The following is a 13,799-nucleotide window of genomic DNA, read 5'->3' on the forward strand; positions in this document are numbered from 1 at the left end:
TTAGTTCAGGTGTACAACATAGGGATTCAATATTTTTTATAGATACTCCAGTTAAAGTTATTACAAAATAATGCTATATTTCCCTGTGCTGTAAAGTATATCTCTGCTGCTTATTTATTTTATACATAGTACTTTGTATCTCTTAATCTCATACTGGTACCCCCTACTGGTAAGGGAAAGAGTCAATAGACCCCTTGAACTCTCCTCATGGATCCCAATTTTAAGAATCCTGACTTATACCAGTAAATAAGGAGAATAAAAATCTAGTTTATCTGTATAAAAATAATTCAACTATGGTTAGACAAATAACTTATATTTCCATACCATGTGGTACAGTACCTATTTTGTCTATGTCAGATTGACTTTGCTATAAGTTTGATTTGGTATAAAACTAAACTGTTGGTCCTGGCTCCACCTTTATCATTTGCTGTTCATGTGGCACAGTGTTGCCTATGCACGACTTTAAAAGAAAAAATTAGAGTGGCTTTTCTCTTCAAAGCCAATATTCTGCCTCCATGGTTTCACCTGTCGAAATAATTATTTCCCAGATTGGCAACTGTGTGCTCTTATAGAATAAATTGGTAGGTGAGAGGTCGTGAAGCAGAGTGGAAGGTGTTCAGGCTTCAAAAGACAGACCTGGCCTGGAATCTCAGCTCCTTCACCACTTACTAGAGCTCAGCCTTCAAGCTCTGGCCTTCAATAACTTCATTGATTAAATGAGAATAACAAATACCTACTTAAGGGGTTTCTAGGAGGATTGGGGACAATACAAACAGAGCACCCAGGCTGTATCAGATCTTAAATAAATAGGGCTATTGTTACGGTGAGTCCTTAGTGTTACACAACAGCAGCTTTGTTGCTTAGGGCTCCCAATGCCATATAATGAAACTGGCATGAGATTCTTGAGTTCAGGGGACAATTGCCTACTCTGTTGAGGAAGCAGCAAATGTCAAAGGCTGAAAATTGTTGACATCCCCAAGGTGTCAGGGAGCTAGACTGAAGGTTATGGTGTGTCCTGCCTTTGGAAGTCCAGTGAAGCACGTCTTCATAATGGCATTTTGTTGACTTTTCCCAAGGCCAGTGAGGTATCTAACTAAGGTGGCTTAAAAATCCGGAAATAACACACGCAGGGGAAAACCCAGTGCAATAATGACATCTTTTCCTTCCTTACTGTTAGCTTCCTTGTTTCTTCTTTCTCTGGTTCAGTGAATGCCAACACAAGGATTAATAAATCTTGACACTTTTTTGCCTTCTTCCAAGAATGTATTTTCATGTCTGGGTAAACGTCATCACCTCCCCTGACTCCTTTGGGAAGAATGGGTGCATTCTGTGAGTCACCTCCACCGATTAGGAGGCCAGAGTTTCCCAGGATTCAGTGGAAGGCTGTGTCGTGTGGTGGAAAAAGTAGTAGTTGAGAACTCAAGACGCTTGGGTCTGGTGTCCATCACCATTTCTGTCTGAATCTGTATAAAAACGGCCTACAGCGCTGCTTTAGTTTCCTCATTTGTAAAGTGCATCAAGTCTGGCCTTGGGTATGAGTGAGCTTCGGTCCCACTCAGGATCAGCGGCAACCCCGCACGAGCCCCGGCCGAAGCGTGCGCGGGCACCAACTGGCCTGCGCCTGCGCCTGCAACGGGCGGGGCTCTGCCGCGCCGCGTAGGGAACCGGGTTCCCGCCTCCCTAACCCAGCGTTTCCGTTGCCAGGGGAACTGGGGCGGCGCGCTTTCCGGCGCAGTCGCGCGCAGCGCAGCTGTCATGGCGGAGACCGTCTGGAGCACTGACACCGGAGAGGCCGTGTATCGCTCTTGGGACCCCGTGCGCAACCTCCGCCTCCGGTAGTCGCATCACCCCAGAGCCCCGTGCTTTTATGCTGTCAGATAATTAGAGCCTGAACTTCACTTCTTGTTTGCTGGGACCCTCACTTGGGTTTGCAGTCCTGACCGCTGTCACCTCGTCTCCCCGCGTCTCCCTCACTACCCGGCACCCTCTTCACTCACAACTTCCAGACCCACCCTTTCAGGACCCTGCCGCTCCCAAGTTTCTCGAGGCCCTCTGTCTCCAGTACACTCTCCCATCGTCTTCTCCTTAGGTCCCCGTGCCCCACTCACATCCCCTCTGTCGCCTACACCCCGCCACATTCTTGGTAACTCTTCTGAGTTTTGTTTCTCCATCTTTGCTCTGCGTTCATCTCCTGGTTGAGTGTTTTGTAACGAGTATTTTGGGCTTCTCTTTTCCTGGCAGAGTCCACCTGCAAAGAATCACATCAAGCAGCTACCTCCATTGCCAGCCTGCTGCCCAGCCTGGGAAGGACCTCATAGACTTGGCCACTTTTAGGCCTCACCCATCCACCAGTGGGTGAATGGTGGTGATGTGGCCGCGTGGGGATCTGGGGAAGGGCCTAGGGTGGAGGTTACCTCTTAAGACAGAGTAGACCCAGGTCTATAGTCTGAGAAAAGGTATAGAGAGGATGGGTTTATTGTCCAAGGTCACAGGGCTGGTAAATGTGGAAGCCAGGATTTGATCCCAGGCAATTTTAACTACTACATTATGCTGTGTAAAATTGAATAAGGCTTGATTCCTGCCGTCAAGATGCTGATCCGAATTGTGGTCAAACGTAGGGAAATAGCAAATACCATACTTTAGATACGTTATAAATTTGCCTGTCAACCGAAATACAAATTTGTGGCATTTTTTTCCTAAGAGAAAATATCACTCCAAGCTTGAAACATACAACTAAACACTTTTTAAAACAGCTTAAAAATTGGGGTCTGCTTGGAAAATGTACATATTAACACCGTCTGTGTTCTAGCAGTTTTCCTTATCTGGGAAGCCAGAAAAGTGAGGAAAAGAGGACAGTGTGTTTGCGTTAGGTCACTGGTCTCTCTGCTTTTGTTGTTTCTGTTCAAAAATATTCCTGGGCAAGAGTGTGAGCTGGCAGGTTGTGAAGCATGTGTCTTTGGAAAAGGCACACTCAGCTAGGAGTGTGTGTATTAGATTTGGTTCTTAAAAAAAAAAATCAGTTGTATGTCTTTCCTTTTCTCTCCTGATACTTGGTCTCTTAAGGTTATAGTGTTAGTGATTCTAGATATATGGCTTCAGGAATAGTGAAGATAAAAATGCCACAGTTCCTGTCTAGCAAATGTAGGCAGTTGGGATTGAGGAAGAGCTATTTAGCCTGTATCTAATAAATGTCAGCTCTTGACACTGAATTAGATCAAATAATTCCTGGAAGGCATGACTTCCTTTTATTCAAATCAGAGTAGTGATTAAGACTTCTTGGGTCCTAATCTTGGCTTCTACACATATCCACAGCCTCTATAGAGTAAGTCTAGAGTGGGTGCTTCATAGATCAGTGAACTCCAACTGATTTTGTGGCAAATATAAGAGCAGGGACTTTGGTTATAACCAACCACAGAGTGAGAAGTGGTGCTAGTTTGGCTCAAACATTTGACTCACTCTGTTGTCTTTGGAGGTGGACACCGCCCGGAGTTAGATGAAGAGGAGGAGGTCGTGATTGGGTGGCAAGAGAAGCTCTTCAGCCAGGTGAGCCAGTGTCCCTTGTCTGCTCAGTCTGCCTCCCCCTGGTCCACCTCCACCTGACTAGTCACAGGGAAGGATTCTTGATACATATGGCTAAACTGATTTCCAGAAAGCTTGTAACAGTTTATACTTTCCACTGTTGTGCTTATGGGGTCAATGGAATATAGTGCCTGCCACTACCCAGTTTTATAGTCCTGGGTAAGACCCTTTTCATCTCTGGGCCACATACCAAAACAGCAGAATTACTGTTTTGGTATGTCAATTCTGTAATAGCAGAATTGAATTAGACTATCACTGTGGTTCCTTTTAGCTCTAACATTCGTTGGCTCTCCTGTCCTCCATTAGTTTAGATAAACGACAGTTGGCTATGAGAACATGTCAAGTTGCATCAGCTCTATAGAACTAATTTGACCAAACTGTTACAGGAGCAAAATTTGACATATTCTCAGTAGAACTTTGTTTCTTTGTGACCTCAGTTCGAAGTAGATCTGTACCAAAATGAAGCAGCCTGTCAGAGCCCTTTGGATCATCAGTACCGCCAAGAGATTCTGAAGCTGGAGGATCTGGATGGCAGGAAGAACCGACGAATCTTTACCTACACTGACTCTGATAGATACACCAATTTGGAGGAGGTAGCATTCTTCCCCAAGCACCGTAGCTCCCTTCACCTTTGTCTGCCCTAGCTTTCCGGCCTCTCTGTATGTTAACTCGGAAGCCTGTTAAGGGGATACAGACCTTCTGGCAGCCAAGCTGGAGTAGGTGGGCACAGTCTGCGGGTGGTGAGGCTGCTGCTCCCGGCTCCATCTGCTGGAGGGCCTGGGGGAGCCGGCAGTGTCTCTAATCACAGGCTTGCAGCCTACAGACTGGGAGAAGCAACCACTGGGTTTGGCTTCCTCCATGCATCATGAGATCAGACAGGTGGATGGAGTCTAGAGCCATCTAGATAAAATTCATCACGGATTCAGCCGAAACTGAATATATGGGTTTGAAGAAGGATTCAGTACTGCGTGGGGAATGGCTTATATCCTCAATTTGCCTATGACAGCTATACCCTCATGGACTTGTTTTACATTTTCTTCTGCATATTCTGTCTTAGTGAGATTTTAAACTCCTTGAGGGAGGGGAGTGCCTATATTATCTGATTTTTGTCTATGACCTTGTAGATCTCTGCAAGGAGCCAGGTGTTAAGTGAATGTTTTTGAAAGGTTGATGCTTATATCAGGAAAGCTGTGGGTTGGTAGCATATAAAATTTGGGTTGTCTGTTTTGGTAAACAAAAGAAGATTACAGATAGTGTTCAGTTACCCATGGGAGGGTTTTCCACAGGATACTTGTGTTACACTTCACATCTTCCAGCTACCTAGTGATGTCAACGTCTACCAGGCAGACTCGCCAAACCTTTTGTTGGTATGTGTTTAGAGATTGCAGGCTCATTTTAAGATGAGCATAAATAAACTCATTTCTCAAGGATAATGTGCTGCTGTAACCTTCGGGCAAACCAAGGCTTGGTTGGGCTCTTCCTTGGGCTGTTTGTGCCACTGTGCCCGCCGTCAGTGTGATTGTGAGGTGGCCGTGCGCTGAGGTTCAGGTTCTGTGTGAAGTTTCAGAAGGAAGACTTCCCTCCAGGTCCTTGGTCCCACACGGCCCTGAGCAAGCTTACACTGGGCTGCTCTGTTTTCCCAGCACTGTCAGAAGATGACCACTGCAGCCAGCGAAATGCCGTCATTCTTGGTCGAGCGAATGGCAAATGTCAGGCGGCGACGGCAGGACAGGCGAGGGATGTGAGTGCAAGTGTGTACAGGGCCGTGGCGGCCTCTGTGGTCCGTCCATGCCTGTGTTCCCCGTATGCCCACCAACTCGAGCGTCCCATCCTGCAGCGGACCTCCACCTTCGTGTGCTCCCCTGAGCTCCTCCTTCAGGCTGTTCGGGGGGATGCCAGGGAAGTGACCCTTCCTGTGGTGTCTCCCAGGGAGGGTGGCATCCTTAAGTCACGAATCGTCACCTGGGAACCCTCAGAAGAGTTCATCCGGAACAGCCATGTCATCAACACCCCTCTTCAGACAATGTACATCATGGCAGACCTGGGTCCCTATGGAAAGTGAGTGAAGCTTCTTACTGCCCGGCTCAGACCTTCATTCTCTTCTCCTGTCACTAACCATCACTCTCCTGTTATAGTCATCCCAGGTATATGGGAGGGAGGGATGTTTTCCTTCTACTTTTTCTTTGGAAGAGAGTATTTTACCATGACAATTCTCACTCCAGCCTCTGTCCTCTCCCCTGATATGTCCTGAACACCTCTTCCTCTTTCCCTGGAGGTGGGGCGGCAGTCTTGAACCCTGGTGTTAATTCCCTGGTTTCTAGGCTTGGCTATAAGAAGTATGAACATGTCCTCTGTACTCTGAAGGTGGACAGTAACGGTGTGATCACAGTAAAACCTGACTTCACTGGCTCCAGAGGACCCTACAGGTGAGAAGAGGAAGAAGGGGATGGCGGAGACTGGCATTGCTTTCCTGGGCTTCACTTCTTGCCGCAAGTTGAGGAGATTCTCTGAAAGCCCTTCATGTGTTCTAACTTTTAAATTCCGAGCCAGTGGTTCATATTCTGTTCCAGGTCATAGACCCTTAGGACACTGGGCAACCTTTTCTCAGAAAATATGCACCTACCCGGATTTGAAAGTGATACCTTCATCAGTGTCGTCAAGTGAAAATAATTCTCTGTGCTGCTGCGTGTAGGGACTAATCAAAACTGGGAGAGATGAACTAGCCAGGTCTTCTCCTCTGGCCTGACTGTTCCTCATCTTACGTCTTAGAATAACAGAACTGTAAATCGGCTCCTCCCTGGGCTGGGTCTGGAGGGCCCCACCTCCTGTTTGCTGAGTTAGTCCCTTTGTGGCTTTGACCTTACAGAATCGAGACAGACGGGGAGAAGCAGGAGCTGTGGAAGTATACGATTGACAGCGTGTCCTCCCTTGCACAGCCTGAGGAGGAAGAGCGGGAGCAGCGTGCGCTCAGGGACGTAAGTGCTGGTTCAGTCTGGGAACCAGAGAGCTGGGAGCCGAGGCCGCGGCCGAGGTTGGGTCAGCAGCTGCAAGGCCTTGCTCTTAGAGGCCTTGCCTGACTTGGGAAGCGCTGCTGACATGTCAGATGTAAGGTTTCGATCCTATTATAAGATCATCACAATAATGACCATTTATTTGAGCATTTGCCATGCTCTGTGCTAGGCCCTTCACATACTTTATTTCATTTAGACTGTACCACAAGCCTTTAGGTGAATATTTTTATTATTACCACTTTATAAATGAGGAAATGGAGATCAAGAAGCTAAGCAGTCTGCCCGAGGTCACGTAAGTGCGAGAGCCCGGTTGGTCCCAGACCGGTGGACTCCAGAGCCTCTGTGCTTCACTCTCAGATGTCAGTGTCTGGGATGCTTAGGCCTAGCTTTCTGTGGCACGTCCCACTCCTGCTGCTTTTCTCCCTCCCATGCAGATCTGGACCCTGGTCTGGCCGGGGTCGCACCTTGAGTTTCAGTGTGGTTTGTTTCCTCAGCTCTATGGCCGGCACAAGGAGTATCTCAACAGCCTCGTGGGCACTGACTTCGAGACGGTGAGTAGCTGGGTTTCCTGCAGCTCCGCCAGCTGGGTTTCTGTAGCCAGAGCGTTCTGACTGCGGCTCAGTGACAGTTCTCTCTTCAGGGTCCCAAAGACATACTCCTCAGTGGAAAAAAGTAAAAAACAACATTTAGAGTACAGTCCTTGTTATGTTTTAGAAGCATTGCATATTGATATAGAACTGTTAATGCATAGGAAAAGGTCTCAAAGGGCACACACCCTATGGGTGGCTTTCTCTGGGGAGGGGGTGGGATTGGGAAATGGTAGATGGCTATTGGGTGGTGAGAGGGACATGTCAGGAATGTTTACTTTTTATTCTCTAAACTTAGGTGGTTTTGAATTTTTATCAGTGGGAGTGCATTCATGTATTACTTTGTAATTAATTTTATAAATAAATATAAAGATGAAAAGTGTCTTCCTTGCTCTTCATGTAGATATTTTTCCTAATGCCCCATAGAGAGGGAGGGGTGTCATTTCTGTTTGTCAAATAGTTTGGCTCTTAAAACAAAACAAAAGAGTTTAAGTCTGTAATCCTGTGGTCCTATTCTTTGTCTTCTCTTATTCCAGGAGTTCCATTTCTAGATCTGGAAACAAGGAGAGAGTTACCTGGTGGTCTCCCTCTCTCTCTCTAAAAAATTAACTTTCACTATTTTTGTGTTGTATTAGCAACAGATTTTCAGTGTTAAAAAGTGAGATAAGATAGATACACAAATAATTTAACAAGGAAACTTCCTGGTCTCTTGACCTCCCTCTAGAGGGAGCCGGGGTCTCTAGCCTCTCGCCCTACGGCGGCAGGCAGCTGTGGTTGCTTCTCTTGGCCGTTCTTGTAAATACCCCACACTTTGTTGCCTTCCCCACCATGTAAATTAGGTGCTTTTTCCATTACATTACACACTTTTAGAAATGAAGGAAACAGATTTATGGAGAAGTGGCAGGTGGGGAGGAAGCGGGATTAGTCACACACCTGGATCTGGCGTCCAGCGTCAGGTCCTCTGGGGATTTACGGGCAGGCTGGAGGAGAGGTGTCGCTTCCCTCAGACCTCCTGATCTGCCCCACTTCTCTCTACCTCAGACGGTACCAGGTGCCCTCCGGCTCTTTGTAAATGGAGAAGTAGGTGAGTGTCTCACCAGACAGAAGCCCCTTGATGCTTGGCAGGTGTCAGATTTAGCTGTGGAGTAATCCACCCCGCCCCAGTAGAGCCCTTGGGTTGTCCGCAGCACTCGGGAGACTCAGGCACGTGTCTTTCCTGGAAGCACAGGGAGTTCCTGGCCCTTGAGGGACTCGCTTCCACACGTGGGTAGGCCCTTTAGGACTGGGGCGGGTGTTAAGGGTGATAGGAGGATAACCTGAAACAGTTTCCTGTTTTCTTAGTTTCAGCCCAAGGCTATGAGTTTGACAATCTTTACGTCCACTTCTTCGTGGAATTGCCAACTACTAGTAAGTAATATTCATAAGTCTCTCTTTTTACCCATTCTGACAGTTTTCCAGAGGCATTCGGTCAGACTTCCTTCCCCACTCCTCCACTGAAATTGTTACTGTTCTTTTCAAGGTCATACATCTCTTCCAAGATGTGAAACCCTGTGGTGACATCTCTGCCTTCACCCTACTTGGCCTCTCAGAAGCGTTCACCACAGTTCACTTTCCTCACTGAGACTCTCCTCTTGGCTTCTGGCGCTGTGCTCCTCTCGTCTCTCTCACTGGGGGCTCAGCGGCCTTCTTGGCTGTGCCCTCATCTTCTGTTGACCTAAAACTATTAGAGTATCCAAGGCTGGGCCTGGCCTTCTGCTACTCTCTCTCCACGGTCTTTCTAGGTGGCCTCATACATCCTGTGGCTTCAGTACTGTTTGTATGTCTCAGACTCCCGGATGTCCCTCTCTAGCCTTAGCCTCTCCCCTGAACTCCAGAGTCATGTCCACTTACCTCTTTGTCGTTCCTGTTTAACATGACCAAAAGCTTCTTGATTCCCCCTCTTGCCTCACACCTGCCCTCATGGTCTTGCCCATCTTAGCAGAATGGCAATGTCATCTACTTAGTTTCTGATACCAGAAACCTAAGAGACATCCTTGACTCCTCACTTTCTCTAGCTCCCTACCGCCATTCATTCTATCAGCAGTTCTTGGCAGTTCTGTCTCCAGAAGATGTCTTGAATCCTCCGTTCTCTCGAGGACCCTGGGCCAAGCCACCATCATCTCTTGCTTAGGCCGAAGCATTAGGTTTCTAATTTATCCTCTCACTTCCTGTCTTGCTCCCTCTTACGTTTCGTTTGCCACGTGCACCACAGCCTAACTGAGCCTTTAAAATGTAAACCAGTTGTGTCTCTTTTGAACTTAAAGCCCCAACAGCTTCCCTTCCCACTTAGAGCCAAATCCAGACTCCATTCTCTGAACGAGCTGGGCCCTGCCTATCCCTCCCTTACAGCATTGCAGTTGTAATTTCTGTTCTTGAGCAGGCCAAGTTCATTCCCACCTGAGGGCCTTTTCAGGGCCATTTCTTGTCTGAAAGCTTTTGTGTCCAATCTTTGCACGACTGGTTCTGCTTTAGTTTAGGTTTCAGCCTAAGTGTCACCTCTGAGTGGTGTTCCCTCACCACGCCGTCTAAACGAGCCTCAAGCCACTCAGTCCCTTCACCCTGTTTCATTTTTACTTTAGCATTTATTACTACTTGATAGTCTTTTTGTTGGTTGGTTTGTTGTCTGTTCCCCCCTCCCACCCCCAACGGGAATGGTAGCCCCATGAGAGACAGGAAACTTTTTTATCTGGTCACCAAGATGTCCCCAGTGATGGGTCATAGCACATGGCAGACACACAGTGAATGTGAAATGAATGATTGATTGCATGAACGAGTGAGTGAATGGAGAAAGGAACTTTGTCTTTTTCTCAACTGCTTGCCTTCGTCCCCGTTGACTTACTATATGTGGTCTTTGGTTTTCAGGCTGGTCAAGCCCAGCATTCCAGCAGCTCTCAGGAATAACACAGACCTGTGCCACCAAGTCCCTGGGAATGGTAGGGCAGCGAGAGGGGGCACCTAGAAGGGGGAAGGCATCTGAAGATTATCACGCTCACGGCCTGGGGAAGATTCCAGAGCTGGGTCCGGCCCTTCGCTGTGGGCTCTGCAGGGATGCCTGGTCCAAGGGTTCTCTCTGCCTTTTTGAGAGTGGTAGCAGCTCGGGTTTGGGTGTCCCTTCACCTCTCAGCCTTTTATTTCCTACCTGGGGTGATAGTTTTTCTTTTTCCCTTGGGATGGTGAGCTTGTCATTGGCTACAGGGAAAACAAATTCCAAGTGAGCCCTCGTCCACCCCATGACACTGAGTATAAAATACCATTCCTCTTTTTTAGGATAATGTGGCTTACTTCTCCTACCTGTTCACGTTTGAGGCCTCCTTCCTCCACGAGGATGAATCTGCCGGTGAGTGGCCTGGCAGGTGCTCGGCCTTGGGCCCCTCAGACAGGCCCTCTCCTGGTGAAGGCCTCCCACGACCTGGCCGCTTCTCCCCCTTGCTGCAGGTGCTCTCCCGGCATGGCCCGTGCTCTACTGCGAGGTCCTCTCGCTGGACTTCTGGCAGAGGTATCGCGTGGAAGGCTACGGGGCTGTGGTGCTGCCTGCCACCCCAGGTGACCGCTCATCCCTGCCCTTCACGTGGCCCATGTGCCCTAGCTCCTAGAAACAAGGCTAACACTTCAGAAGATTCGACCACTTCCTGTGAGGAGTAGGGATGACTGGGAATTGGAAGCACTTAGCTTGCAAGATTTCCTTCTCCTTTTGAGGAAATTGTCCCCCTCTGTTAGAGACAACTGGGTGAAAGGACAGCTAACTGGGAAGCTGAGCAGCTCTGGGCTCTGCCTCCGGCTCCTCTGACCTGACTCGTGGGCTCGAGGGAGCAGCCGCGTGGCAAGATGGGCTCTCGGCGGACGTGTATTGAGTGGATCAGCTCCTTTTGAAATAATAGCCGCTGTCTTCTGTTGTGCGCCAGGCAGTGTGCTAAGTGCTTCTCATTTAATTCTCCCCACCACTCTGTGAGGCATAGGTGTTGTTATTAGGTGAGGAGAATGGGGTTCAGAGAGGTTGAGAAACGTGTCCTGGTGCCCGGGTAATAACTGGCAGAGCTGAGATCTGAATTTCCATCTGATTGATTTTCAAGTGGGTACCCTAAACCACTCTGATGACCTTCACCAGAGGTCAGGCCATTACCAGACCAGGTGTTTTGGTGGTGGCGAGGCCCGTGTCATTGCCGGGAAGGCAGCAAGGGAGCACGTGCCATTTCCGGCCCCGCTCTCCTCTTCCTGCACAGGCTCGCACACCCTGACAGTCCCTACGTGGAGGCCCCTGGAGCTGGGCCCGGTGGCCGAGCTCAGGAGGTTTTTCATTGGCGGCTCTCTGGAGCTGGAGGACCTCTCCTACGTGCGGATACCAGGAACCTTCAAGGTGACTTTGGGGAGACTTCATGCTGGGAACGTATGTCCCTATCTCTTCTGGAGTAAGGTGGAATCTGGGTTAAGGACTCTTAATTGTTCATTGCTTCATTATTGCTTAGTCCCTTCCCTCCTGTCTCGGCCACATCTTGCACCAGGTACAAAGATCACTGCTGTCCTAGGAGAGCTCTGGAAAATAGTACACTTAGAGGTTTCCCCTGGTCCCTGTCGGAATAACTGGCCCCTCCTTCCAGCCCATCCCTGAGTCCTCAGGAATCAGAGGATTGGCAGGCAGCTTATAAGACTGCTGATTCTCGAACGAGGTCGGAATGTTCCTTGATTTACACTTGGGAGGTGGTGGAATCTGGGTGTTGGGATGAAGTTTCCTCAACAGAACTGTTCTCCCCAAGAAGGGGAATAAGAATGGGAGTGAGGCCACTGTGGTGCCTGGGGTCTAGGAACCAACAGAAACCTGACGTTAACCGGATGCCGCAGGGGGAGCGTCTGAGCCGCTTTGGACTCCGCACAGAGACCACAGGCAGTGTCACCTTCCGCCTGCACTGTCTGCAGCAGTCCAGGTGAGTGGCCATCGCCCTCCGCCTTGGGGCTTCTGACCCTGAGGGCTGCAAGAGCAGCCATGGCCACGTGGCGGGCTCCCCTGCAGGGCCTTCATGGAGTCAAGTTCTCTCCGGAAGAGGATGAGGAGCGTGTTGGACCGTCTGGAGGGATTCAGCCAGCAAAGTTCCATTCACAACGTGCTAGGTAGGCTTCCCCCCACCCAATTCCAGCTACACCCCCCTCCAGCATCCCCGTGGGCCCCATTTCCCCCACACCGTGGCAGCTGACTCCTGTGTCTGCTTCCCTCACAGAAGCCTTCCGTCGAGCCCGGCGCCGCATGCAGGAGGCCCGAGAAAGCCTTCCCCAGGACCTCGTGAGCCCCTCGGGAACCACGGTCTCCTAGCTCACTGCAGTCCTGGCCCGCCGTGCACGAGGACAAGACGGGTGATATCCAAGGCCTGGGCCCTCTTCGTCTTTCTGATTAGAGACTCCGCTGACCTGCTGAGAACCAGAAGAGCTGAGAATCCTGGGCTGGACCCCTGCCTGGTCTTCAGCTGCTGGGTGGCAACAAAGCCAAAGACCCTGTGGCCCCCATATGGTCCCTGTCTTCATATGTCAGCCACTGCAAGTGACCATCGCAACAAGACAGGTTTTTTGGTTTGAGACCAGTTTTGGGGGGAAGCCCAAAGTTAGTTCTGTCCTCGACACAGCCTCCTTTCCGGCCTGTCTCATGGTCTCAGTGGCAGAGGGCAGCAGTACCACCTGCTCCACACCTGCTTTACACATGGAGGCCCGAGAAAGAAGGCGAGAGAGATCTTACACTCCTGGCCTGGGAACCCAGCCTCCTCTTCCCAGGGTAGCCTCCCCTTCCTGCTGGGGGCTTGTTTCTGTAGTAAATGAAGGCTGAAGGCAATGCCCAGTCCTTTCTGCTAGCTAGCTGTCATCTTTTATTGTGCTTTTTATACATAAAAACTTTTTATACTGACTGACGTTCTGTCGGCTGGTTTTCTGCTTGGGTCGCTTTCACGGCCAAGCTATTCTCCTTAACGTCGGGGCCCCTAACGCTGCTGCACTTCCCTGCCTTTTCCTACTCCACAGTGTTTCTTTTGATGCTCTAAACTCAGCCCCCAGGGGAGGCTTTAAGGTTAATGCCAGCTGTGTCTTAGCAGCACTCCTCTTAAACATCTGGAGCAAAGCATGGGACTGAGGTCCAGCCCCTGCCCCCCCCGAGCCCAATGCAGAAACCAGCTTCTGCCCTCAGGGGTGCTTTATTGGTAGAAGCAGAGGGTGCTGTGCAGCCTGCAGGCTCCAGAGAAAGACCGTGGGGTGGCTGGAGGCGGGGACTCTGTGGCCTCCCAGTCATAGGCAGGGGTCAGGGACAGGGTGGGAAATAGATGAAAGTGGCTGGAGATGAAGATGACTCCTCTTGCCTGGGCCTCAGGACCCCCTTGCTTGGCTCACGAGCCCTTGCACCTGGAGCTGACATGTGACCTATTACATAAGAGGCTTGCATGGCAGGAGGGTTCATTGCTGCTGGGAACCCTGGCCGTCACTCCCAGCCAGAGAACCAGCTCTGAGCTATAGCCAGCAAAAGCATCAGCAAGAAGCGGTTGCTCCAGGGGAGGAGGTAGCCTTGTGGTCTCCCCCAGGTTTCCTTGTCTCCAAGGTCGGAGGCTTGGGATGG

General features: G+C 49.7%; 1 protein-coding gene across 3 annotated transcripts; it reads left to right on the forward strand.

Annotated features, from left to right (window-relative positions):
• The first annotated feature begins 1,751 nt into the window (after nucleotides 1-1,751).
• MKS1 (MKS transition zone complex subunit 1) lies at nucleotides 1,752-13,082 on the forward strand. 3 transcript variants are annotated; one of them, XM_082679529.1, is made up of 18 exons: nucleotides 1,752-1,835; nucleotides 2,242-2,351; nucleotides 3,473-3,543; nucleotides 4,017-4,172; nucleotides 5,223-5,320; nucleotides 5,509-5,637; nucleotides 5,901-6,005; nucleotides 6,446-6,554; nucleotides 7,085-7,141; nucleotides 8,219-8,261; nucleotides 8,519-8,584; nucleotides 10,079-10,149; nucleotides 10,484-10,553; nucleotides 10,652-10,759; nucleotides 11,437-11,570; nucleotides 12,053-12,135; nucleotides 12,222-12,319; nucleotides 12,427-12,650. In XM_082679529.1, the coding sequence occupies exons 1-18, from the start codon at nucleotides 1,756-1,758 to the stop codon at nucleotides 12,516-12,518; spliced, it is 1,680 nt and encodes a 559-aa protein (XP_082535655.1). In that variant the 5' UTR covers nucleotides 1,752-1,755; the 3' UTR covers nucleotides 12,519-12,650. The 3 variants fall into 3 exon arrangements, with proteins under 3 accessions (XP_082535655.1, XP_082535657.1, XP_082535656.1); XM_082679531.1 differs by lacking the exon at nucleotides 12,053-12,135 and having other exon boundaries at nucleotides 12,427-13,082; XM_082679530.1 differs by lacking the exons at nucleotides 12,222-12,319; nucleotides 12,427-12,650 and having other exon boundaries at nucleotides 12,016-12,065.
• The last annotated feature ends 717 nt before the right edge of the window (nucleotides 13,083-13,799 follow it).

The sequence above is a fragment of the Grampus griseus genome (assembly GCF_964374135.1).
Source record: "Grampus griseus genome assembly, chromosome: 20".
NCBI lineage: Eukaryota > Metazoa > Chordata > Mammalia > Artiodactyla > Delphinidae > Grampus > Grampus griseus.

Bases quoted from the DNA above. Each gene is read 5' to 3' on its own strand.
- MKS1 (XM_082679531.1), top strand. From the start codon at position 1,756: ATGGCGGAGACCGTCTGGAGCACTGACACCGGAGAGGCCGTGTATCGC. The intron at 8,262-8,518 runs GTGAGTGTCTCA...CTGTTTTCTTAG, and splicing joins CTTTGTAAATGGAGAAGTAG to TTTCAGCCCAAGGCTATGAG. The intron at 11,571-12,221 runs GTGACTTTGGGG...GCTCCCCTGCAG, and splicing joins GGATACCAGGAACCTTCAAG to GGCCTTCATGGAGTCAAGTT.